At 39.7% G+C, this 24,822-nt stretch overlaps 1 protein-coding gene across 11 annotated transcripts in view; it reads right to left on the bottom strand.

Annotated features, from left to right (window-relative positions):
• Positions 1-2,666: 2,666 nt before the first annotated feature.
• LOC132380073 (monocarboxylate transporter 4-like) overlaps positions 2,667-24,822 on the bottom strand; it is a 47,895-nt gene continuing 25,739 nt past the window's right edge. For all 11 annotated transcript variants that reach the window (XM_059948598.1, XM_059948606.1, XM_059948600.1 and 8 more), the window contains 4 exons: positions 20,339-20,576; positions 14,144-14,287; positions 8,958-9,746; positions 2,667-8,214 (listed from right to left, as the gene is read on the bottom strand). In XM_059948598.1, the coding sequence (XP_059804581.1) occupies positions 7,943-8,214; positions 8,958-9,746; positions 14,144-14,287; positions 20,339-20,561 (1,428 nt within the window). In that variant the 5' untranslated portion in view covers positions 20,562-20,576 and the 3' untranslated portion in view covers positions 2,667-7,942. The remainder of the gene's footprint in view (positions 8,215-8,957; positions 9,747-14,143; positions 14,288-20,338; positions 20,577-24,822) is intronic.

The raw sequence follows: 24,822 nt of genomic DNA, 5'->3' as shown, positions 1-24,822 counted from the left end.
GATTTCAACAGTGACTAAAATGGAAGGAGTGACTGAAAGCTTGAGCTCAGTTTTTCCAATACCACTACAGGGTTCAGTACGTTAGCTGAAATGAAGCTAATGCAGCTAAATTTCAGGTAGCATTCAGAACCCTGAATTAGCCTTCTAAATATGCACTTCAGTTTTAAGATCATTTGTTGGGCGTGGGTGGCACAGGCAAGGCTGGAGATAATTTATATCCTTAACTAACCGTGAGGAGGTGATGGTGATCCTCCTGCTTGAATTATTGCCACTTTACCATTGCCAATATTCCCACAATGCTTACAGTTTGGGAGTTCCAGAAATTAGAATCGGTGACAGAAGTAAAGAGGGGTACATTTCCAAGTCAGGCTGGCGTGATTTATAGGTACTAGCCTTCCCAAGCTTCTACTGCACTTGTGTTTAATGACCATCCTCACCAAAGGGTCTGCAATGGACAGAGTGAACAGACTCAAGTACCTGGGTGTCTACAACAGACGATCCCGGTCTCAGCACATTGATACAACCACAAAGGTTGTGCACCAGGAGCTCAGGTAAGTTAAGGAGATTTAGCATGTCATCAAAGACTGACAAACAAATGCTGCTGCACAGTGGAAAACATTCAGACTGGTGCATCATGGGGTGCCATGGTAGCTTAGCGTTTTGCATGACACTATTACAGCTTAGGTGGTTGGAGTTTGATGCTCAATACCGGTGCCGTTCTGTATCTGCTCCCTGTAAAACGTGTGGATTTTCTCTGGGTGCTCCAGTTTCATCATCAGGTTACGGTTAAAATCAGGGTTGTTGGGGTGGTGTGAACAGTCAGGAGGACCTACTCCACCCTGTATCATTAAATAAAGCCCTGGCACAGAAACACTAATGCATAGGAAAGCAAGGGGCGACAGCGACCGGTAGATTCAACAATTTGTGCAGCTCTCCCTACCCTCGAGGACATCTACAGTGTGTAATGTCTCAGGAAGGCGATAGTCATCATCAGGGATCTCCACCATTCGGGCTATGACCTTTTCTCACAGCAGGCAGGAGGTACAGCAGTCTGAAGACCCACATTTCAAGGTTCAACAACAGCTTCTTTTCCAGTGCCATCAAGTTCTTGAACAGACCTGGGAAAACCTCAGGCTTGATTTCTTTTTTCCTTTACACTAGTGTGATTTTTAAATGTGTTATTTTTGGTAACAATGTACAGTGCTACCCTTTGAGTATTTGTACCCATATATACCTATAACAATAAATCTGAATTACAACTAATGTAACATATCAACTGCCATTAAAAACATACAAGGTACCAGAAAAGAGCCAATGACATCATGAAGGTACCCAGCCACCCTGCTCAGGGAGTGTTTCACCCACTCCCATTAGGGAGGAAGCTAGAACAAGCAGACTCAAATAGTTGCTTTCCCCGAGAGCAAGGCTGATCAACACCTCCACCCACTAATTCACCTCCACACCCCACCCACCACCACTATCGTTACCTTACATACAGACACACCTTTGCCCAGCATTACTTGATGTACAATCTATGTAAAAGCTCTTATGCTTTTATTTTTATTATAATTTTGTTCATTATCTTAATCTTTTTGTGCTGCATTGGATCTAGAGTAATAATTATTGATCTCATTTACACCTTGTTTAATGTCATTTCCAGTACTCAAATTCGTATCTTGAATTAGCAAAGCAACTGGAGTTGCAGTAGTGTTGCATTTCCAACAGTTCTAGACACGAGTTATGCTGGGATCAAAAGGGGTGATTGATGAGTGGGATAGTAGAACTAGCCTTCTACTCTCAAAACTGGTGGACTGGTTGGCCAGGACATCCAGATCAAAACCATTTCGTGCTTTTAAGAGAATCTGAAAAAGCCCACCTGGTCAAGGACACAAAGTGGACCTGCTGGAATAGTGCCATTAAATGAAAGGGATTCTGAATGGTTGCTTTGCTTTCAGGAAAAAAATGACAGAAGTGTTCAAACATTACTTGGATATAGATGGTCAGAGTTCATAGTTTCAGGAGGAACACACCAAAATACATGTCCTTGGCTGTTGGTTTGCAGGGACTGTTACACTGATGGGAGTTCTCACCTCCTCCTCTGAAGCACTCACATCATATCTACCAGGAAGCCTCCTGTTCAGCATTTTGCTAATAGTCATGGTAATGGAAGAGATGCAACAATGGTGAATAGACAGAATAAAAGGTGGAAGCTTTACTTTCATCAACACATTTGCCTTTAGATAGATTTGAAATGAATGTTTACTTGAAACAGCTCATTAGGGGAGCAGGCTGGTCTCAATTTAATGGCTAGGGACTCATTTCATCCAATTCCTAGCCCATTTTTTTGCTCCATACTCTCTATTTTAGGCTCTGTGCCATCAACCTATTAGAATAGTATAGTGTACACTCAGTGCTTCATCCTAGATATGAAAAAAATTTTAAAAATGTGGTTTAATATATCTATCATGTTTATGTAACTACAAAGAACCCCAAAGGCATTTCAAATTTAAGTACTTTAGCAAAGATAATAAATCCAAACATAACAGTGGCATCTCAATAATAATCAAATCTTTGTGATAGAAGGAAGTTGCAATATAAACAATACATTATTGTTAGCACTGCTTCCAACTGCAGTCAGCCATATATAACTGCTGGACAGAAACACCACTACTTGATCTCTCACTGAAGATTCTTAAGTTCTAGATCTTACAGTTATGATAATCATATCCAAAAACCATTTCATTAGTTTGAAAAATTCCAGGACAGTGTATGCAGCATTCCATATTTGCTGCAGAATCATTCGGGTAAGTTTATGAATAAGATAAAGTGTTAAGAAATTTAGGAAAAAAGTTGTCCTTTATTTTCATTTACATATGTATTAGTTCATCATAATTGCCAATCCCAGCTTGCACTTCTACAATTCATGAGGCCTTTTCATTTATTGGTCAACTGATAAAAAAGGCCTGGGATGGAGTTACCACAGTGACACAATCAAACCGCTGTTTGAAGCAGTGAATACTTGTGATCTAATTAAAATTATAAACTGTTTAAAGTAAAAATAGCAAATTATTCTCAAGTTTTAACCATGAAAATATATATGATAAAAACTAAGATTCCGAATCTTCCAGCTGGAACAAATGACAATTGGACAAAATAACATACAGGAAGTACAAAGTTTACAGACAATTTTGAAATATTTGGTTAGTTACTTACAGTCAAGTTTATAAAGGCTGCCAATATCTATGCTAAATTACTCACAACATGGTGAAACAATACATCATAAAAATAGACTATAATGCAAAAACCCAATAATCAAACTCTTCAGCATTTAAGGTGTTGCTTTGAGCCACTAAAAGCCACAATTTTTTGTAAACATCTATGTTTTCCGTTGACCCGTATATATAAACATTAATATGTGAATTCCTACATCTGCAAATACTTTTAAACTAGGGATAAAAAGCTACCCTAAGCGATATGTTTACAGTTAATGATGGATTAGTAGAATGAATACAAGGCTTGCATCTGCACAGTTACTGAGGAAACCAAAGGGATATGTTTCCTTTAGTCACCATTTATGGGGCAAAATTCTTGATGCAAGAACAGAGACGACAGAAGAAATATTCCACTGAATACCCGACTATGGTTTCCTCTCCTCTAATTCCTATATACAAAAAAAATCACATAGCCATCCTAAAGGTGCTCGATTTATTTAGAGTTTATAACACTATAGATTCATTTGGCATCTAGAAATCCAAGCAACAATTACCAAAAGTATATTTGACCATAAATGGGTAATGTGCAGAGTTACATGTTGCACAGTGGTCACAGTACGAAGATCAACAAAGGGGTTAACCTTTCTAAGTTTATCCCCTAGCTGATCAGCAGATAGCTAGGGTTAACTTCTAAGTGATTATTGCTGAATTAATGGGGCAATTGCCAATGTTAAATCATATCTATCCATTTAAAATGAAGCCAACAATGTTCTGAGATGAAACCAGACCACTAACTTTCATTTCGTTTTCCCTTCTCTTACAAAGTTTCCTTCAGCTGTTCAAAGCTGAAATGCCCAAATCTCACCCATCTTTCAAAAACACAAATATTGCAAAACCCCACTTGAGATTAGTCGATTATGCTATCTTCAGCGAAAACAACAATTCGAGGAGACCACAATCTAAAAGCTGCTAAACATACTTCTCTATCGCCGAGTTTAGTTGGTTTTATGACATACTGTACATGCATAAAAATAAACATACTATTTCTGCTCCAAACAAGCTTCTGGGAAGAAGCCAGCCCAGAGATCTTGACTGTGGTGCCTTAAGAAACAAGTTGGTCGGCATCTATTTACTAATGTGCTCTGTAATGTGTTAAAGAAAATATACATAAACCAAAATGCCCTGACACAGCAGACAACTCTTTTGGGGAGAACGCCCTTTTTGGAGAGGGGATGAAACAGTCTTTTGATGCCTTTTATTATCAAATTCAATGGAATAGAAAAATAGGCCTAACACTAACCCTGAGAGATGATCAATCCACTAAATTCCTCCTGGTCTTCTTACATTATCCAGCTACATATAACTGTGGTAACTTATGTATATCTGTCTGGATATGCCCCTCTGCTGACTGCTCCTGTGGCTCCTCCCACAGACCCCAGTATAAAGGCAATTGGAGGCACTGCTCCTCCCTCCGTCTCCGAGATGCCAGGCTCCCTTTTGCTGCTAATAAAAGCCTATCGTTCACCTCCCGTCTCCGAGAGTTATTGATGGTGCATCAATAACATTCCAAGATTTTAACTACCCAGCAAGAGTTACTGAGCCCCATCATCACCCCAACAGACGAGACCATCTTCTCGGTTCTGCCTGTTGCCTTAATTGTTAATCTGTCATCTCCTGTTTGCTACTACTTAATTATGTAAATTTTAAGATAAGCATGACCACTCAACTTATTTAAACTATGGACATGTTACACTCAGCTTCTCTAAAATGGAGTAGTCATATTGTGATAATCTTCCTCAGAGATTTAAATGTACAGCCATATTTCTGGCTCAGTTTGAATTCTAGCAAAGTTTAACCAAACATTGAGATGGAGTGATCGATTTTATTCCATTTTTGGCCGAACAGACATTTTATCAGCTAGCCACCCTAAACAGGCACAAGATTTCAAGCATTTTTCCAGTAGGTACCTCTTGGCCAGATGTCACCTTCTGTACAAGTGGGGAGAAAAGAGATTTAGGAAGAAATATGGGATTTTGCTATAGCCCAGAGGAACAATCCATCCCTCCTGGCCTTGCCAAGGGAAATTTATGGATTAAAGTGGTGCTTACTGATCTGTTGCAGCAGAGGGGAAAGCAGTTGTAGCTCTCCCCCTCTCACCAGGACACTATTCCAACTGCACAAAGCCCCCCTGGTGTGGAGGACAAGGCATCTTAAGATTTCTGCCATTTGGGGGCTTGAGTCTCTTACCAAGATCTAGAGAACAAAATTAGAAATGCACGATTGCTTACAGTTTTAATATTAACCTTGAAATATTGATTAACACCAGCTTAAAAATTATTTATGAAAGAACAGATGCATTTTAGAATTAAAGATTAGATTTAAAATGTAGACCAAATGACAATTAAATGCCAATGATGAAGCTTCACATCAACCCTCTTCAATTCATCCTTCATATGTAACATACATACCAGTGAAGTTACTAATCCCCAACACATCTTTAAACCAGAAGGTCAAATTTCAATGATCTCACTGCTGGTTGAGGCAGAGCTCAAACAATGTAGTATCGGCTTGTACTCAGTAATGGTGGCAAAGCAAGCACAGGGCAATCAGGCAACATATCTTGTGATGACTGCTATTGCACAGCCAGACACTGAATAACCTAGCTACCATTCTAATTCTGAGAATATTACCTGCAATTTTGCAAAAGATCCAAGAGTCTTGATAATACTAACAATGAACACAATGTGCTTTCTCAAACTAAGACATACATGAGAACAGAACGAGCTTCTTTTTAAATATGGCCGCATTAAATGAAGGATCTAATACACCATCTTCTGTACAGCCTGTACATTTAAAATTGTTCGGGGTTTTAAAATAGCAGCACAAGTCACTGGACAACTTGGAACTTCATTGTATAGAAAAGTATTTGAAGGGCTGATTCAACATAGAACTGTTTGGACTAAGGCCATATGAATAATAGGTTGCACTGCTACAATCATAAATTTAAATATAAACAAGGGATAATCTGCTTAAGTGCAAGGAATAGAATGGACATTTAATATAGAGAAGCATCAATTGAGAATAGCCATGGGCCTTTCTTCAACCCCATCTTAAAACTAATTTTAACTTCATTAAATTTCTCTAGTTTTACTGCATTAAGAGTTTATCTATGGAATTTGAACCGATTACATGAATTTCAAGTTAGAGAGAATTGAGTTGCTGGACCAGTCATAAAACATCAACAAAAATGAAATGCAAATATTTTACATTAACTCCATTTATTATACCTTTGTGTCAGAATGCATTTTACTGAACTAAAACAGGTTGTTTAAAAATGTGTCAAGTCTTACAGGCAGATTTTCAGCATCATGAGTGCATTCAATTTTGTGAATCAAAACTGTGTTCTAACACCTGTTTGGCAGTTGGATTAATTCCTTGTTTACATTACTTGCTCTTTCAAAATGAAGTCCCAAGAATACCTTGGTGGGGTAATGTCAAAAGGTATTTGTTTTCACACCTCCATGACTGTATTGAAAATGAAATCTTACATTTAAGAATGGCAATAGTGGTTTGGGACTTCCAAATCAGAAGTACAGATTCTGCTATCATTAAGAATTTTAAGAAATGGGGGCTTTGCAACAACCACCAACAGGCTAGTTCCTCAGTTTTAGATTTTATTCTTGCAATTTAGGAATTTGAAATGCTCGTGGGCAAGATCATGTATAGATAATGTTGCAGAGGATGCTTCTACTAGTATCAATATACCCACAACCCATGCTGGTCTACAGTTAAAAAGCAGTTGACTTCTCTGTAAATGTGGCTATGTCCTAAAAGGAGTGTTTAAATGGGCATCTTACATTAAAGCTGGACTAATGCATCGTGCTGCCACGGAGGCAGTTCCAAAAAAAATTAAACTTTGCTTTGTGCTCCCTCTGTCAATTAACCAATGTTCAATGTCAACATGGATAGAAATTTTTATTCCAGGTTTCACAAAGCAAATATTTAGTCAGACACTCCTAATCTAGTAAAAAAAATAGAAAATACAGTAGCAGAATTATTGGAAGCTTTAATTATTATGAGTCTCATGTTTCTGCACAGTGTAAATATTAATCTGTATGAATCACAGCAAGAATATTTTTCAATGGTAACAAGCCAATATTAACAACAAGGGGCTTTAAAAAGGTTCTAACATTATGCTATTGCCTTGAAAGTTCACTATATACTAGCACATCTTGGCTACTTAGTCGACAATAAAAAACATTGTTAGTACTCCAAAGCCAAGTTTTCATCTAGTTCTTTTTTGCTTTCTCTAGCAATACTTATGCTGGTCCACAAGTTGATTCTGCCACATAAATTGGCCTCTGTTTTTTGCCCCCCACAGTGAAGTGGAGTACTGTTGTCACCAATACTATTAGCATGGTTTAAGTTGTACATCTATTTCTTCTTTCACTTTTGAGGAAATCAGTTCTACTGGTTTGATATTTTCATCCTCTACACCTCCAAAATGCTTTTAAAGCATCTCTTAACTTATGAAAAATACTGTTACATTTCTGAAAGACACACAATGACAAATGCAAGGCAGCAATTTAAAACAAATGTCACAAAAATATTCTGCACAATTAAATAACCTACCCAACAATACGTGTTTGTTACCTACTCAACTCACATTTCTAAATAAATATACAAACTCATTTCTCTGAACTCTGTAAACATAGCTTCTTCCTCCAAGTTCATACACTCGTTTCAGGTGTTGGTAAAATTTCACCATTTTCTCCGGTCTCATTTTTTAAGAACTGCTCCACCTCCACGGATTCCACTGCCCCTGGTCCCTGTTGCTTCGCCCCTTCCTCTACGTTTTCCGTTTGCACAATATCAAATGATTTCTTTTTCCCACTTATGCAGCAAATGTTTCCAATAACCATTATTAGGGCAGAGAGGACCACTTCAGAACCAGCCAAGTAAAAAACATACTTGTAAGCTTTCGTATAGTCCAACAACTTCCCTATACAGGCAAATACAAAAGAAAAGATCAGTATATCACATGTAAACTAACATTCATGCAAGTAAAGAGCAACATTAAGAAACATTTCTCTGTTCAGTTAAAGCACATATTAAGATTGCAATACCAGAAACTCCCAAACTGTGCTCTACAATTTTAAAAATGTACTCCTTCCCTCCGTGCTGCAAAGATTCAAAGTACATTTATTAACAAGGAATGTATAAATTATACTACCTTGAGTTTTGTTTGCTTATAGGCAGTTGCAAAGCAAGGAACCCGAAAGAACCCAATTTAAAAAAAGGCCACCCACCCCCCAAATATGCACGGAGAAAGAGGGAAAAGACAAATCATGTAAACAACAGAAGGAAAAACAACAACATTCCAAACCAAATCTTCTATAATTGGCCAATGGCAAGAAAACCAATCAGAAAGCCTTCAGATCCCAATCCAACTTGCAGAGAAAAGGAAATATTGGAGAAACAAGCCCATATTTTTTTGTTCCAAATTCTTTTCTGGTACTTATAAAGTGTGTGCATGTGTACAGATCTAAATGATGAGACAGAGTAGATATCATCCTTCTCCTTATGCCACAGGGACTCCATTCCCGATCTTAATAGGTCTGGTGAAATATACAACTGAAAACTAAGTTGTGCCTCTTTTCCATATTTATGGCATTCAACTTATTTTGTTCATACCCTCCACCGTTGTTCCCTAGTTGAATATTATTGGTGAATAAACACACTTACCAGCTCCTGGTGGGCCTACCAAGACAGCCATGGCTTCAACCAACAATACCAGGCCAAGAGCACTGGAGAACTTCTGGGTTCCAACAACTGCCATCAAGACTTCGAACTGCAGGGCTCCCACCATTCCATAGGACATTCCAAAGAAAATGCAGAAGACAGTCAGTCCAGCATAATCATTAGCAAAAGAGCCACCGAGATCTGTAATCCCATTGAAAATCATAGCAAAGCCGAAAAAATACACACATCGAGGCCGGACAGGCTTCAGTCCAGCAATAACACCACAAAGAGGTCGGGCAAAAATATCAACAAAACCCAGGATGGACAACAAGAAAGCAGCATCGGTATCTGGTACTCCCAAGTCTTTTGCATAGTTTACTACGAAGACAGGAGGAACAAAGAGTCCAAAGACCATGACAGAAGCTGCTATTGTATAGACCACAAAACCACGATCCTTAAAAACTGAGAAATCCAGCAGCTTCATTTTCTTCTTCTTTGTTTTCTCCACCTGTGTGTCCTTTTCTTCTTCTAACTTTGCTTTCCCTTTCGTGCTTGCTTTCAGTGGTCTCATCAGGGCCGCACACGCACAGCAGTTCAACAGCAGACCCCCAACAATGAGGAACCCGCCTCGCCACCCATAGTGCTTCGATAGGATCTGGCCTAATGGAGAGAGGCCACACAAGAACACAGGACTCCCAGCCGCAGTCAAGCCATTTGCTAAAGGTCGCCGCTTGTCAAAGTAGCGGTTTATCATAATAAGTGATGGTTGGAAGTTCAAAGCTAGTCCCAGACCTAGGGATAAAACAAAGTGCTTTGTTCAGTTAAGAGGGATTATTCACAAATTAATTAAAATCAAATTAATTCCAAAAAAATATATGCACAAATGCAGACACATTAAACCAGAAATTCAAACCCTAGTTTTATCTGCTAAGGTCCTTTCGTTGGATACTGGCAAGCGGAAAGATGACTAGAATTTAGTTGACTATAGAAGTATTGTATTGTAATTCACAAACGCTGACATTGAGTTGGGATTTCACCTCAAGAGGCTGATCTGATGTGATGATGTTATTATGCAAAAGGTTTTTAGCACCCACCTTTGTAGTGTAGGTTTTGGAGTTCAAGAAAGAGTGTTATGGGTTTTGTTAAACATAAAACACTTCACTTCATTTTATTTGCAGATTCCTATATTGGTGACCCCAATACCCTAGGATGATTCTGGAGTTATTGAAAATGGCAGCCAATGCAGTCGCTTTGAAACTGCCTGAGTTATGAGAGCAAAATGGCATCACTTGGTTCGTACAAGCTGAGGCCTGGTTCACTCTGTGAGAAATCTCCACCGGGAACACCAAATATTTTTGTGGCAGCATCACTCAGCAATCCCACAGCAGCGAGTGTGGAGTCTGCTTGAACACTCATGAACACAATAAATACCGATTGCTGAAAACGCACCTTTCACAGACTTTTGGACTATCCGAGTCTTGAGCGCATCAAACAATTGCTCTCCTTGCCCAGTCTTGGCAATGGTAAGCCTGCAGAGCTACTGGACCATATGCTGTCTCTCCTGGGAAATCTCCTCGTTTTTCTTTAAAAGAACTTCATGCAGCAAATGCCTGATCTAGTTCATAGAGCCCTCGCTAATGCACCTGACAGACTATAGGGAGCTTGCTAAGATGGCTGATAGTCTGTACTCAATAGGCAGTGGTACATCTTTCTTCCTCCTTTCTCTGCCTCAAATTAGCCCGGTCAGCAAAGCCCCCAACATGAGGACACCCATGGCTGTGAAACAGACGACACAAAGCCTATGCTTTTCCCATGCTCACTTTGGTAGGAATGCTAAGAAATGCCAACCAAATTGCAGCTTCGACAGTGCCAACACATCGGGACGTCAGAGGTCAGTGAACACCATGGGTTCCAGCTGCCAGGGTCATCTACTGTTCATCACAGACACCCTCTCAGGGCAACGTTTCCTGTATGACTCGAGTGCTCAAGTTAGTGTGATGTCAGCATGGCCTATTGATGAAAAGGCAAAGAGCGATGAAACCTCGCTGGAGGCCCTCAATGGTGGCAAGATCCAGACTTACAGAACACGATGGGCGATGCTCCACTGCAAGTGGCCGATATTGCATATGTGACTTTGTCCTGGATAAAGTGGCTAGACCTCTGCCCAGTACAGATTTCCTGTGTGCCCAGTGATTGTTAGTCGATCTTAAGAACTGCCGGTTTGCCAATGTCAAGGGCTTTTGGGTCATTATCTCGCTCCTCCAGTAAGTTCCCCACAATGAGAGTCAAGCACATGCACCACCGCATGTGAATTTATTTGCCTGCTGGATGATTCCCAAATCACACTAAGCCCACAGTTGCAAAGCCTGGGGTCCGGCACCACAGTCCAGCAAATGGCCTGTCAGTCTATGCTCACACACGCAGACTGGACCCAGGCAGAGTTTGCCAACACCAAAAGACCAATCAAACAGCCCCTGGACTTCACCTCTCCATATGGTCCCCAAGTGCGATGGTGATTACCAGCTACGTGGTGGTTACCCACACCTTAATGAGGCCAGCACCCCCAAACATTACCTGTTCCCACACATTCAAGACTTTTTGGCACGTTTAGTCGGAAAGTTAATTTTTTCCCAAGTCAGTCAGGTGCCGGAGTGCTCAGAGGACATTCCCAAAATAGCTGCAATAACCCCATTTGATTTTTGAGTTTCTGCATACACTGTTTGGACTGAAAATTGCAGCACAGACTTCCCCATGGCTGATGGACCCTGTATTAAAGTACTTAGGTTTTCTTTTTATTTACTTGGATGACATACTTGTTGCCTGTGCATCTAAAATCTGAACATGCATCTCATCTCCACACACATTAAGCCAACACTAGTCGATTACTAACCCTGTTAAATGATAGTTTGGGGTTGTTAACCATCAGCTTTCTCGATCATCGCATCTTCGCAGAAGGTGCGAACCCCTTCCCTGCACTACTAAAAAAAAACTACAGGAGCTTCTGGGCATGGTGAATTTCTATTACCACTTCATTCCCCAAGCTGCAGAGCTTATGCCCCCCCTGGACGGTGTGCTTAAAGGCAATACAAGTGCTTGACTGCTCAGCAGACATGACATGACATGACAAGGGCAACTGAAGATACCAAGAGAGCTCTTTCTAATGTGACCCTACTGGAGCACACACTCCCCAGTGCACCCACAGCCATTATAACTGACGCCTCAGACTTCGCTATGGGGCCTGTGCACGAACAGCTGGACAGGGGCTTGTGGCAACTGCTCGGCTTCTTCAGTCGGCAGCTCCGTTCCCAAAAGGAAGTACAACACGTTTGACTGTGAGCTTTTTGGTCTCTATTTGGCTGTCTGCCATTTTCATTTCCTTCTAGAGGGTCACCATTTCACAGCATTTGTTGACCACAAACCTTTCGTACACACAATGGCCAAAATATTTGACCCTTGGTCTGCACTACCTGACCTACATATCAGAGTTCACATCGGAAATACAACATATCAAGGGGAAAAAATAATGCCATGGCTGATTGCCTCTCCCGGACTCCACTGAAGCCTCCATCGATCATGCCAGCAAGGCAGCCAAGTTATTGACCCAGAGGTCTGGGCTTATCGAACAGCAGTCATGGGCCTGTTGTTGGCTGACATTAAGTCCGGGGCAGCTGGGGTTTTTCCCCTTGTGCGATGTTGTTGCCTCATTGTGCCTGCCAACCGGAGAATGACTGTTTACGACTCCATACTTGGCCTCTTGCATCTGGGCCAGAACCTTGTTGCACTAAAGTTTGTTTGGCAAAGCCTCAGACAGAGCATGTGTGGGTTGGTGTGCAGCTTGTGAAGAGTGCCAGCAGGCAAAAATTAACCATCATGCTCAGGCACCATTGGCATCTTCTGAGGCTCCTAAGTGACAGTTTGACCACGTCAATGTGAACCTTGTTGGCCCGCTTTCTTCTTCCATAGTTACACACAGCTTCTATACCACCAGGTGGCCAGAGGTCATCATTCTAGCATCGATGATGGCCACAGACATTCATCAGCACCTGGGCTGCTCAGTTTGGCACCCCATCTGATATTTCCACTGACTGCGACCCCCAATTCATTTCAGACATGTAGGCTGTGATGGCCTAGAACCTCAGCATTAGGCTATGTGACATCATGGCGTATCAGCTAGTCCAATGGCCTACACGAGCGGCTTCACCGCTCCTTGACTGATGAGTGTTGGCGTGATCACCTCCCATGGGTCCAGAACTGCTCCAAAGGAGGACCTGTAGTCATCCATGGCCGAGTTGGTATATAGGCAGCGGTTACGACTGCCGGGTGAACGGACTCCTGATGCCACGACCGCCTGGTCAACATCTCAATAAATTTAATTCCTTTTCACCTACTCCTACCTCCCATCAGCACCCTTGGGTACCTGTTGACCTACATTCCACCTTTTTTGTTTTCCCCCGCCATGACTCACACCAACATCCCCATAGGTACCCTTACGATGGCCAACTCCGCATTTTGTAATGGGGGAGAAAAGACTGTTGTCATAGATAAGAGGGGTAAACCTGAACGTATTTTGACAGATCAGTATATACAGGCCCACCAAGATTGGGAGTATTCCACTCAATGCCCCTGGCATCACAACATGGCCATAAGCATATCAATACATCTCTGACAAGCCAAGGGCACCTCTGCATTTTGTGGTATAGGTTTTGGGAGCTCAATAACATGTGTTACAGGTTTCATTAATTGTGTTACCAATGTGCACAGATTGCAGTCTTCTGGTTAGGAAGTCGAGGACCCAATTGCAGAGGGAGGTACAGAGGCCCAGGTTCTGCTACTTCTCAATCAGGATTGTGGGAATATGTAGTTTGTTATGGGCCTGTGAAGCTGCCACAAGTTTTTCCATTATATCTCTGCATACACATACTTGTGCAGGTGACTCAAATGACTGGAGTTTTTGAGCTGAATGGCTCACTTATCTTCCAATAAGGTAAAAAAAAATGGCATTTATCAAAGTAATGGACAGTATGCCAAACAACATTTCTTATCACTGAAAAACTTGCAAAATATCACATTAATTCTACTTCATTCATTCTCTATAGATCTGCCAATTTCTCATATTCCCCATATTAGACTTCCAATATTCATATACTTTGCTTTAAAATAAAGTTGTTTTGGCTTTAACAATTCCTTACCAGTAATAACTCCAACTGTTAAGTAGATTTGAATAATGCTGGTGCACAGTGATGCCAATATCATACCCGCCGATGCAAAAAAGCCTCCTGCCATCATAACAGGGCGACAACCAAAGCGATTTACAAGTACACTGGATATAGGTCCTGGCAGGGGTGGGGGGAGTGGAAACAAAAGGAAGAGTTTGTCAGATTTGAGCTAAACTAAATGAACACTTCCAGATAGTCAAGTTTGTCTTGTGTGGAAGCTTTTGAAACCACTGCAAAACTCGGATCAAAAGATAAGCAGGTGATTACTGAGTTACAACTAGTTTCTTGCTCATGAGTGACATTTTGCTCACAGTTTCCATCTATTAAATGAGTAATGGACTTAGTAACTTAGGGAAATGGCAACAACTAACTGTTGTAAAATTGATTGTACGATGGTGAAAGTTTTCAAGTCCATATATAGAAGAGAGGGAAAGAAGTCTGCGGTTTTGAGAAAAGGGATAAGCAGAGAATGTGAAGAACGAGGATTCACAGCACATAGATAAAGGATTACAGCTAAATAAATGGCTAATGTGTAAAGTTGTGAAAGAAAAGAAAATACAAAAATAAATGCAATTTTCAGATTTCAATGTATTTTTAAATAGACCCGACTTTAAATATTTTACGTAAAATATTGAACAGGCTTCAGTTGTTGTGCTTGAACCAAGAATGATGCAGTGAGGGAAATGGGACAATATTATTGATAATACGAATAGCACTGGACTGGAAAAAACACTAACAATCAATGTTTCAGGAATGGCTTCTTCCCTTCCATCAGATTTCTGAATGGACATTGAATATATGAACACGATCACACTACTTTTTGCATGGGGTGTGTGTGGTGGTGTGGTGTAGTGGGTTATATGTGGTGGGAGGTTTGTGGATTTTATAATACACACACTTACTGTACTTGTAGTTTTTATTGTGTATTACCATGTATTGCTGCTGTAAAGCAACAAATTTCATGACATATGCTAGTGATATTAAACCTGATTCTGAAAGAAATAAATGTAACTAGGTGACCATTGAATATCTTTTTATTATTGTTAAAGTGCCCTTATATATTCACCTTGGTAATGCTAAAATAGCTGTCTGTGCTTTTAAGAGAAAACGATGACATCATTTTGCATGGGTGGAGTAAAATGAAGAGCTGCCATGTTCTAGAAAGGACAACGTTTGAATGCTTTTCCCAGGTTTGGTGAGGAAAGGTGAATAATATTTGACAAAATCCACGTAAATTCATTTATACTTGTTTATAAATCCAGAATATTAGTAACTTGACGTGTTTTACATATGGATGCTTTAGATTTTTGCGAGTAAATTGATCAGCACTGGATAGCACGATTACGAAGTTCCTTAATCGGCCTACCAGGTTAGTTTTTTTTGGTAATTCAACTACAAGACAATATATTGTAAAAGTTTATTTATCTTTCTTTATTGTTTCATGACCGAATGCAAATGTAACAGAGTAACGTGAATGTGTTAATGTGAATGGGTTCTGAGTTGGATGATCAGCCATGATCATACTGAATGGCGGTGCAGGCTCAAAGGGCCGAATGGCCTACTCCTGCACCTATTTTCTATGTTTCTATGTTCACATAGCGTGAGCAAGGAGAACTCATTTCAAGGTCTAGCCTACGTGTGTTTGGAAGTTAAGCACGTGTGTTCCAAACACAAGTATATCTCTTAGTTGAGGTGAGATGTATTTATTCATGTTTTTGATGTTGTGTATAAGGTACTGGGTTGGTGGGATTCTAACATTGTTTGTATTGTTCTTTTTAGATTGGCACCTACCATATTGGTTCTGTACATCTTGTTTTCGTTATTTTCATACTGTATACGTAACAAGGGTGCGGTCTGAAGTTAAACTGGGATTGTAATAGCGGGAACTATTTTAGTTTATTTTGTCAGTTTTATTTTAATACCCTTTTTCTGCAGTAAAACATCTAAAACAAATAAAGGAATTTAAGGCCTGGGAAAGTTTTTTCCCCCCAGGATACAAAACAAAAATAATTCAGAAAATTTCATATCAAATCAAGTTCAGAAAGATAAAGAGCAGAAGGACAAAGGAAAAATTGACAAAGACAAAAAAGCTGCCAACAGCCAACTGAAATGTAAAGGCATCCCATACCACATTTGAAATTAATACTGACCAGTCTAGCATTTTGATTTGTACAAAAGCTGTTTGAAGACCAGCTCAGACCACCAGCATTGGATACTTGAATTGCATCACATTTCTGCTATTTGTCTAATGTCCTTGTATCAATTGCACTTAATTAGCAATCAGCACGTTAATCTTACTGCAAAGCTAAGAAAACATGGTCACATTTCTATTCAAAAAGACTCCTAAACAAATGCATTCACTCTTGACCAATTTATTACTTTTTCTTCTCACAGATCATCCCACAATAATACTTTCAGCATGTGTTGCAGAAAGTGCTTGAAATACTATACAATTTTGGTAGAGAATGTAATAAAGTATTGCAAAGTATATTGCTTGCCTCCCCAATTTCAGAAATCATCATTTATCACCCGTCAGCCCAAGCCCTCTTCTCATTACCACCATCAGGGAGAAGGTACAGAAGCCTGAAGACACACACAACGATTCAGGAACAGCTTCTTCCCCTCAGTCATCAGATTCCTGAAATTCCCGAATGGACATTGAACCTAGGAACCTCACTATTTTTTTCCCTCTTAAGTTTTTTAAAAAAAACCTATACTTCTTACTATGATTTACTTTTTATTATTGTGTATTGCAATGTACTTCTGTTGCATAGCATCAAACTTCAAGATATGTCGGTGCTATTAAACCCAATTCTGATCACCCCGGTTTTGCTATATGGGCAATGACTGGTTTATTCTAATATATTCAAATATTCTAAACAGAGCTGGATATCTATGCGACCAAACACTCCCACCATTAAACTTATGATGGATGAAATCTCAAAGCAGCTAAAGTAGCAGAGGTCCGTTCCATGTTTAGAGAATTGCTCACTGCTCTGGTGTTAAATCCGCAAATTACATGTAATTACCCAAAACAAATAGCAATCCGGTTTTAAGGTGATTAAAGAACCAAAATAATTGAACTTTCAAATGATTTGATACAAATAAATAGATAATCTTCAATGGAGGGAAATTGTTTAGTTGTTCCGAGAAATATTTTGCTCATTCCCAAGTATAAATGTTACACCTACAATTGCTCAGAGTGGTAAATTGAATAAGACCAACTGCAAGTCTGTATTTAGAACTCACTTATTCACCATTCTGAAATAGAAACAAATTAGACATTACGTTTAGAATGGAAGTGCTAGTTTCATGAAGAAGCCAAGAGTCAATGGAGCCACTCGACAAGAAAATACTACAAGTGATCACCATTCACATCAGGCCCGAAGATAATGTTACACTAATGGTCAGACTGGCTACATTAGAACTTGATGTTTATGCATGTCCCTCTTTCTGCGAGACCATCAGAAGCGACCTTCATTAATTTTCTCCATCCCTAAACTAGAAAAACCAAATGTAAGCTCTTGTAAATTCAGTAGTAACCGGTAAGCAAAGCCAATTCAAAAGGAGTTAAATAAATATGATGACCTCCTTCCTGGCTTTTTTTTGGAAAAACTTGAATGAACCTAGGAAATTACTAAGCCATGCTGTGTTATTGCAATGTTTCCCCAAATGCCTTATGGATGGTGTATGCAGTTACTGATTAGTGGTACTATGAAGAAAGAGGAAAAGGCTTTGTACCATTTCCCACTGTGTGGTGTGAGGCCAAGTGGTTAAGGCGATCCATAAGATGTGAGTTTGAGCCACAGCCAAAGCAGAGTGTTGTTTCCTTCAGCAAAGCACTTAACCACACATTGCTCCAGTCCACCCAGCTGAAAATGGGTACCAGCAAAATGCTGGGGGTTAACCTCACGATAGACTGGCGTCCTATCTGGGGACACCGTCTATCTCAGTCACTTCATGCCATAAGTGGCATAACCGGCATAAGCACCAGCCTGATGAGCCTATGAGGCTTGGGACAGACTTTAACTTAACTATTTCCCACTGTTACTGTCAGTATGGTTATCAATAGTGAACAGCAATTCACTATTTTAAAAAACAGGAAGACAGCTGCGGACAAAGTTCATTATTTCATCCAGCTGTAACCCTTTGTGAACCAAAAGTGTTGAAAAACCTAAAGTTGATCCAATAGTTAATTCCAACTAAAAAATAGCTGGTTTGAATAAAAGCAGATGCATACAAATATAGAAAATGCTTTTTCTATTCTTTGTCTTCTAAATATTTCCACCTTCCCTCACCTGCTGCAAACAAAGTACAAAATAAAACTACATTCGAGCATTCTCTGGCAGTCATAGCATTCAAGAACTTTTGAGAAATAATTAGATGCTAGTTTACTTTAGGATTTTACATAAAGCAGACTTGCTACTAATTATAATCTGGGTAATGTATATTCATTTACCATATGTTGTTAAGACAGCTGCGGTTTATGGATAAATTGGGGGCAAGAAGTAGTATAATGAATTGTACAGCCAAATTGTTTGAACTCTGCCACCAGATGGTGGGTAGTTGTTAAGCACACACAATAGTCTATCAGGGGGAGGTCCAAACAGGTTATTCAGTTCACCAGCATGTACATTATATTAGTGAAGATCCAGTGCCCATCAAACAACAACAGCTGTTGACCATGCAATTCAGCAGCCCCTCAGCATTTCAGAGGCTCAAGATGATGGTTTGGGAAGCATCAGCAATCAGACAGTAAACTGCAAATACTTTTGAAGCCAGTCTGTGGAATTATTCAAGAGACTTGTCTCTCGTGCATCCAGAAAGGATTCAAATCCATGATATTGATGTCAAGATTGACCTACTCCAACATGTGAAGAGTTGTTATTTGGCTATAGTATCTTCTTAGCAATTAGTGATCCCGCCCCATTTGATTTTTGCTGCATATTCTGTCCATTAGGATCTGGAAATTGTGCTTGGCAGCAGCATTTGCTCCTGTAATAATGTCCTACCAGTCAAATACAGGAATATTGACTTATCAATTTGAGGCTTACTTGGAAATGAAGTAAAACATTCAACTGGAGATCTTTTGCCTCACAAATTTGAGCAAACTGCCATTCCATTTTATTGGTACTTGCAAGGTACATGCTTGATGAAATTAGTTCCCTTGATGAAGCCTTAATTTTTTTGAAAGTCTACATTTTCTTACTATGGAACCAAAACAAGAATAGAAGTGGCCCTTCATTTGCTTCCAAGTGAGTTATTCTAAAAACTTTTACCAACAACTAAATAGATTAGCAAGAAACCCTTATAGGCTTCTAGTCTTGCACATCAAGACAAATTGATCAGGAAAATGTGCTCCTTGATCTCAAATGTGTATTTCTGCAACTCATTTTTTATTTAATCAAATTTTAAACGTTAATTTTTATTTTTAGAATTTTCAAAAGCAAGTTTTGGGTCCTCATACATCTAAAAATAGCACACAGCCTAAAAATGTCCATGAAATGCATTCATTGTTGGACCTTAACAAGGCTAGGGCCACTTGGATTCAAATTTACCAACAGACCACAGACACTGGGCATCCACAATTAACCGTGAGAGACTATTACCCATATAGGCTTTTCAGTCCAACTGGTCAATGCTGACCATGTTTGTCCACTTAGCTAGTCCCAATTTCCTGCATTCAGCCAATTTCCCCCCCAAAACCCCTCCTCTCCATGGACCTATTCAAGAGCTTTTTATACAATGATGGGATTATAGCATCTCTCGCAATTGCTTTGTGTGGCACCTCATTCCATATACACACCATCATCTGGGTGAAAAAGTTGCCCCTCAGGTCTCTAAATTCTTTCCCCTCTCACGCCAAATCTTTGCCCACTAGTTTTGGACTCCCTACCCTGGAAAAAAAATCCACCTATCTATGCCTCTCAATGTTAAATATGTTTATACAGTCGCCCCTCATTCTCTTATGTTCTTAGGAACAAAGATTCATCCTGGCCAACCTCTCCCCTATAATTGATACAATTGTATTTCTATGCTATATTGACTTCCCTGTTGTACATACTATTTATTACAAGTTACTATAAATTGCACATTTAGTAAAGATTTTTTACTCCTCATGTACGTGAAGGATGCAAGAAATAAAGTCAATTCAATTTAAGTGCTTACCTGTTCCATACAACATGGCAAGAACAATGGAAGAGATCCAAGCAGTATCACTGTACCCAACATGGAACTCCTTGATTAATTCCTTGAAGAAAACACTAACAGCTTTAGGAAAGGCATAAGAGAATCCAGTGATGACAAAACATCCAATGAGAATCGCCCAACCCCAGCCTCCATCGGGCGCCGTAACTTCTTGCTTTTTATCATCTGCCACGACCACACCCATGGTTTAGGACAAGATCTACAAAACAAAAGTTGGTGAAAGCATATGTATTAAAAAAAATCAATAAATGATACAGGATCTATTGGCCAATGCATTGAATCCACAACACTAAAATAGACTGAGTTCATGTAAAGATTATTAGTTAAGATGTGTAATGCTGGGTAGTTGAAAAGTACTCTGGTTATAAACATATTGTAGCAAGAACACTGGTATTGATTGGCACTTCTGCACACACTCAAATTTAACCAAAGTGGAGCTCTGGTTCCTTTTTAAAAAGGAAATATGATACATTCTCCACTTAATTCAAATGCTCAGACTAGGACTTCTACAAACTACTGTATGGAATTTCCATCTGTTCTTGCAGACTCCTGCCCAGAACATAAGCTTGGAAAACTACCTTCTGAGTTTGTTGATCTCCCATCAGTTGAGACAAATCATTCTGTCTCCCTCCAGAAAGGCTTTCAAATGGACACATTTTACTTATGTACTCACTTGCCTTAATTAATAGAAATGTGAACATAAAATGAAATTTTTTTTAAATGCCAAATGCTCACTTTGAAGTTATGTTAGCATTACATTACATATCCTGGTCCATGTATACTCTTTCTCATAAAGTTCTAACCAATTTAACTCGAATTTTACCATTGCATTCAGAGGTGAGTGCCAACTCTTCTAAGTCTGCACTTTAGAACAAATTTCATGTTCATGTATGTTACCTTTCTTCACTGCCTGTATGCCAACTGATAAAAATAATCATATATTCTCATCCTGAGGAAGGGTCTTGACCCAAATCGACGACTGTACTCTTTTCCACTGATGCTGCCTGGCCTGCTGAGGTCCTCCACCATTTTGTGCAAGTTGTTGGGATTAACAACTTGGAACATTTTCCTCCAATTTTGGCTCTAGAAATCAACTTGTCTCTTCCAAACAAATATTAATTGGTCATCCCAAATTAAAGGATATTCTAGTTTACAAAGGTCTTGCTTTATCTTCGGAGCGACCACAACTCCGTTTGCTTCGAGATTTATTTATTGAGCTACAGCACGTAATAGGCCCGTTGGGCCCTACGTGCCATGCTGCCTAGCAATCCCGATTTAACCCTATCCTAACCACAGGAGAACTTACAATGACTAATTAACCTACCAACCAGTAGGTCTTTGGACAGTGGAAGGCAGTCAGAACACCCAGAGGAAAACCATGTAGTCATGGTGAGAACATGCAAACTCTTCACATTCAGCGCAGAATATTGGATAAGGAACAAACTTTTAAAAATGTCCTCATCTCATTTTTCAGTCTTTGTTTTGACGACTTTAGATAATTATTTTTGCCTAGATAACTAAAGGGTATGACACAGTTAATCACTGGGGGCAGCTTATGCTAATTGTAGCTAACAGCTCTTTGAAATAAAACCAGAGTGATCATTTCTTTAAAAAAAGTAAAATGCTGTAATATTCTATGGTTCTACATCAACAATTTCAATTTAACTGAACTGTTAAAATATGGTGATCAAAATGGATTAGGTATTTTTTAATTAAGAAAAGTAGTAACAGCTAAGAATTTGGATTTAGTAGTTTAGGACATCAGTAGAATTTCCTCATTTTCTTCACTTGTCTAACTTCCAAAAGGAAGGGCAATGTTAGAATGCATGTAAAACATTCCCCCCCCCCCCCATTCTAAATCTTCCCCCTATACAAGTGCTATTATTTGCATACATTTGTTAGGAAACCAAGCAATAACAAAAAGTAGGTTTGGGCCATTAGTTTTGTGTCATTAATTCTGAGCTCTGCAGGAATAGAATGGTATGTGGCTTTAAATCATTCTCCTCTCAAGACAGCAAGTCATGGAATCAATGGTGGTTGTGGAGTAGACGCATCTCACCGTATCTTAAGCAGCAAAAATAACACCAGAAGACAAATAGCTCTAATGAAGCTAACCACAAAATGGGGGGGGGGGGGGGGGGGAGAGAGGGCCAATGCATTAATTTGTACAGCAACTCAGTGACCTTGGTGTGTATATGCTTTGTGGAGTGATTTTTGTCACTACACTGTCCTCTGAAGTACCAGAGGTGGAATTCTTATACATAACAGCAAGAGGTCAGATCTATTTTCGGATGATTTCTCTAGTCCCCAAGCACAGTTACTGATAACTTGTTTAAAAAAAAAGAGAGCAAGCTCTTGTCCGTCAAGAATAAGATCTTGCAGCCCTTTTGAATAATATTTAAATTAAAGTTTGGTTACCTGAAAAATCAAGGAATGCAGTGAGTCTTCAGCAATGCACTCAAGCACGTTACTCACTCAGCCATCACAGCAAACCCAATATATACTTAATAAAATAGTGTAACTGAATTATTTAGAATTAAGATAACATTCTTTATGTCCCCACGTTGGAAAGTAGAATCATTGCCAAATTATGGGTGTAGTTACTATAAGAGAGAGGGTGCTCGAAAAGCTAAAAAATTGAATGGTCCACAAGTCACCCAGACTAAATGAACTGCACCCTAGGGTTCTTAAAAAGGTAGTGTTAGAGATTGTGGTGACATTAGAAATGATCCTTCAAAAATCATTGGACTAGTGCCAAAGGACTAGAAAATTGCAAATGTCACTCCACTCTTTAAGAAAGGAGTAAGGCAACAGAAAGGAAATTATAGACCACTTATCCTGACCTCGGTCATTGGGAAAATCAATTAGAATCAATTGTTAAGGATGCAGTGATGGAATACTTGATGACACAGGACAAGATAGTACAAAGTCAGCATGGTTTCCTTCAGGGAAAATCCTGCCTGACAAACCTGTTCGAATTCTTTGAGGAGATTACAAGTAGGGTAGATAAAGGGGATGCAGTGGATGTTGTATATTCGGACTTTCAGAAGGTCTTAGACAAGGTGCCACCCAACAGGCTGCTTACAAAGTTAAGAGCCCATGGTATTACAGGAAAGTTACTAACAATGGTTAGAGCACTGGCTGATTGGTAGATACAGCGAGTGGAAATAAAAGAATCCTTTTCTGGTTGTATGCCGGTGACTAGTGGTGTTCCGCAAGGGTCAGTATTGGGACCACTTCTTTTTATGCTGTATATAAATGATTTAGATGGCGGAATAGATGGCTTTGTAGCCAAGTTTGCAGATGATACTTAAGATTGGTGGAGGGGCAGGTAGTGTTGAAGAAGGACAGACAAATTAGGAGAATGGGCAAGAAAGTGGCAAATGAAATACAATGTTGGAAAATGCATGGTCATGCACTTTGGTAGTAGAAATAAATGTGCAGACTATTTTCTAAACGGATAGAAAATCCAGGAACATGAGATGCAGAGGGACTTGGGAGTCCTTGTGCAGAACAGCCTAAAGGTCAACTTACAAGTGGAGTCAGTGGTGCGGAAGGCAAATCCCACATTAGCATTTATTTCAAGAAGTCTAGAATACAAGAGCAAGGGTGTGATGCTGAGGCTTTATAAGGCACTGGTGAGGCCTCACCTTGAGTATTGTGTACATTTTTGGGCTCCTCATCTCAGACAAGATATACTGGCAATGGAGAGGGTCCAGAGGTTCACAAGGATGATTACAGGAATGATGGGGTTATCATACAAGGAACGTTGATGGCCCTGGGTCTGTACTTGCTGGAATTCAGAAGGATGTGTGGGGAGGGGGGGGGGGGGGGGGCGGGGAAATTTCATTGAAAACTCCCAAATGTTGAAAGGCCTAGATAGAGTAGATGTGGAAAGGATGTTTCCCATCTAGGACAAGAGGGAACAGCTTCAGGATAGAGGGGGTGCCCTTTCAAAACAGAGATGCAGAGAAATTTCTTTAGCCAAAGGGTGGCGAGGCCAGGTCGTTGGAAAAGATTGATAGGTTCTTGACTGAATTTGGCATCAAAGGTTGCAGGGAGAAGGTCAGGAACCAGGGTTGAGGAGGTGGTTAAAAAAAAGATCAGCCATAAATGACTGGTGGAGCAGACTCATTGGGCCAGATGGCCTAATTCTGCTCTCATGTCTTATGGTCTTATTACAGGGTGCTTTAATGAATTTTGCTCAGGATAACAACTTGGGCATGTTAAATACTGGACATGATGATGTTATGTGACAAAAATAAACAACAATATTGATTTTGAAATTCCCATCAACTGGACCAAAAGTTTTTCCAGCTATATAGTCATTCCTGTGATAAAAAAGCTTTAACCAACAAAGCAGAACCCAAACTTCAGTCAATAAATATTCTTTTTCATAAATATGTAGTTAAACGATATGCAAAAAGTGCTGAAGTAACTTGGCA

This window comes from Hypanus sabinus, chromosome 23, assembly GCF_030144855.1.
Source record: "Hypanus sabinus isolate sHypSab1 chromosome 23, sHypSab1.hap1, whole genome shotgun sequence".
Lineage (NCBI taxonomy): Eukaryota > Metazoa > Chordata > Chondrichthyes > Myliobatiformes > Dasyatidae > Hypanus > Hypanus sabinus.
This window is presented reverse-complemented; position numbering and strand designations above follow the sequence as displayed.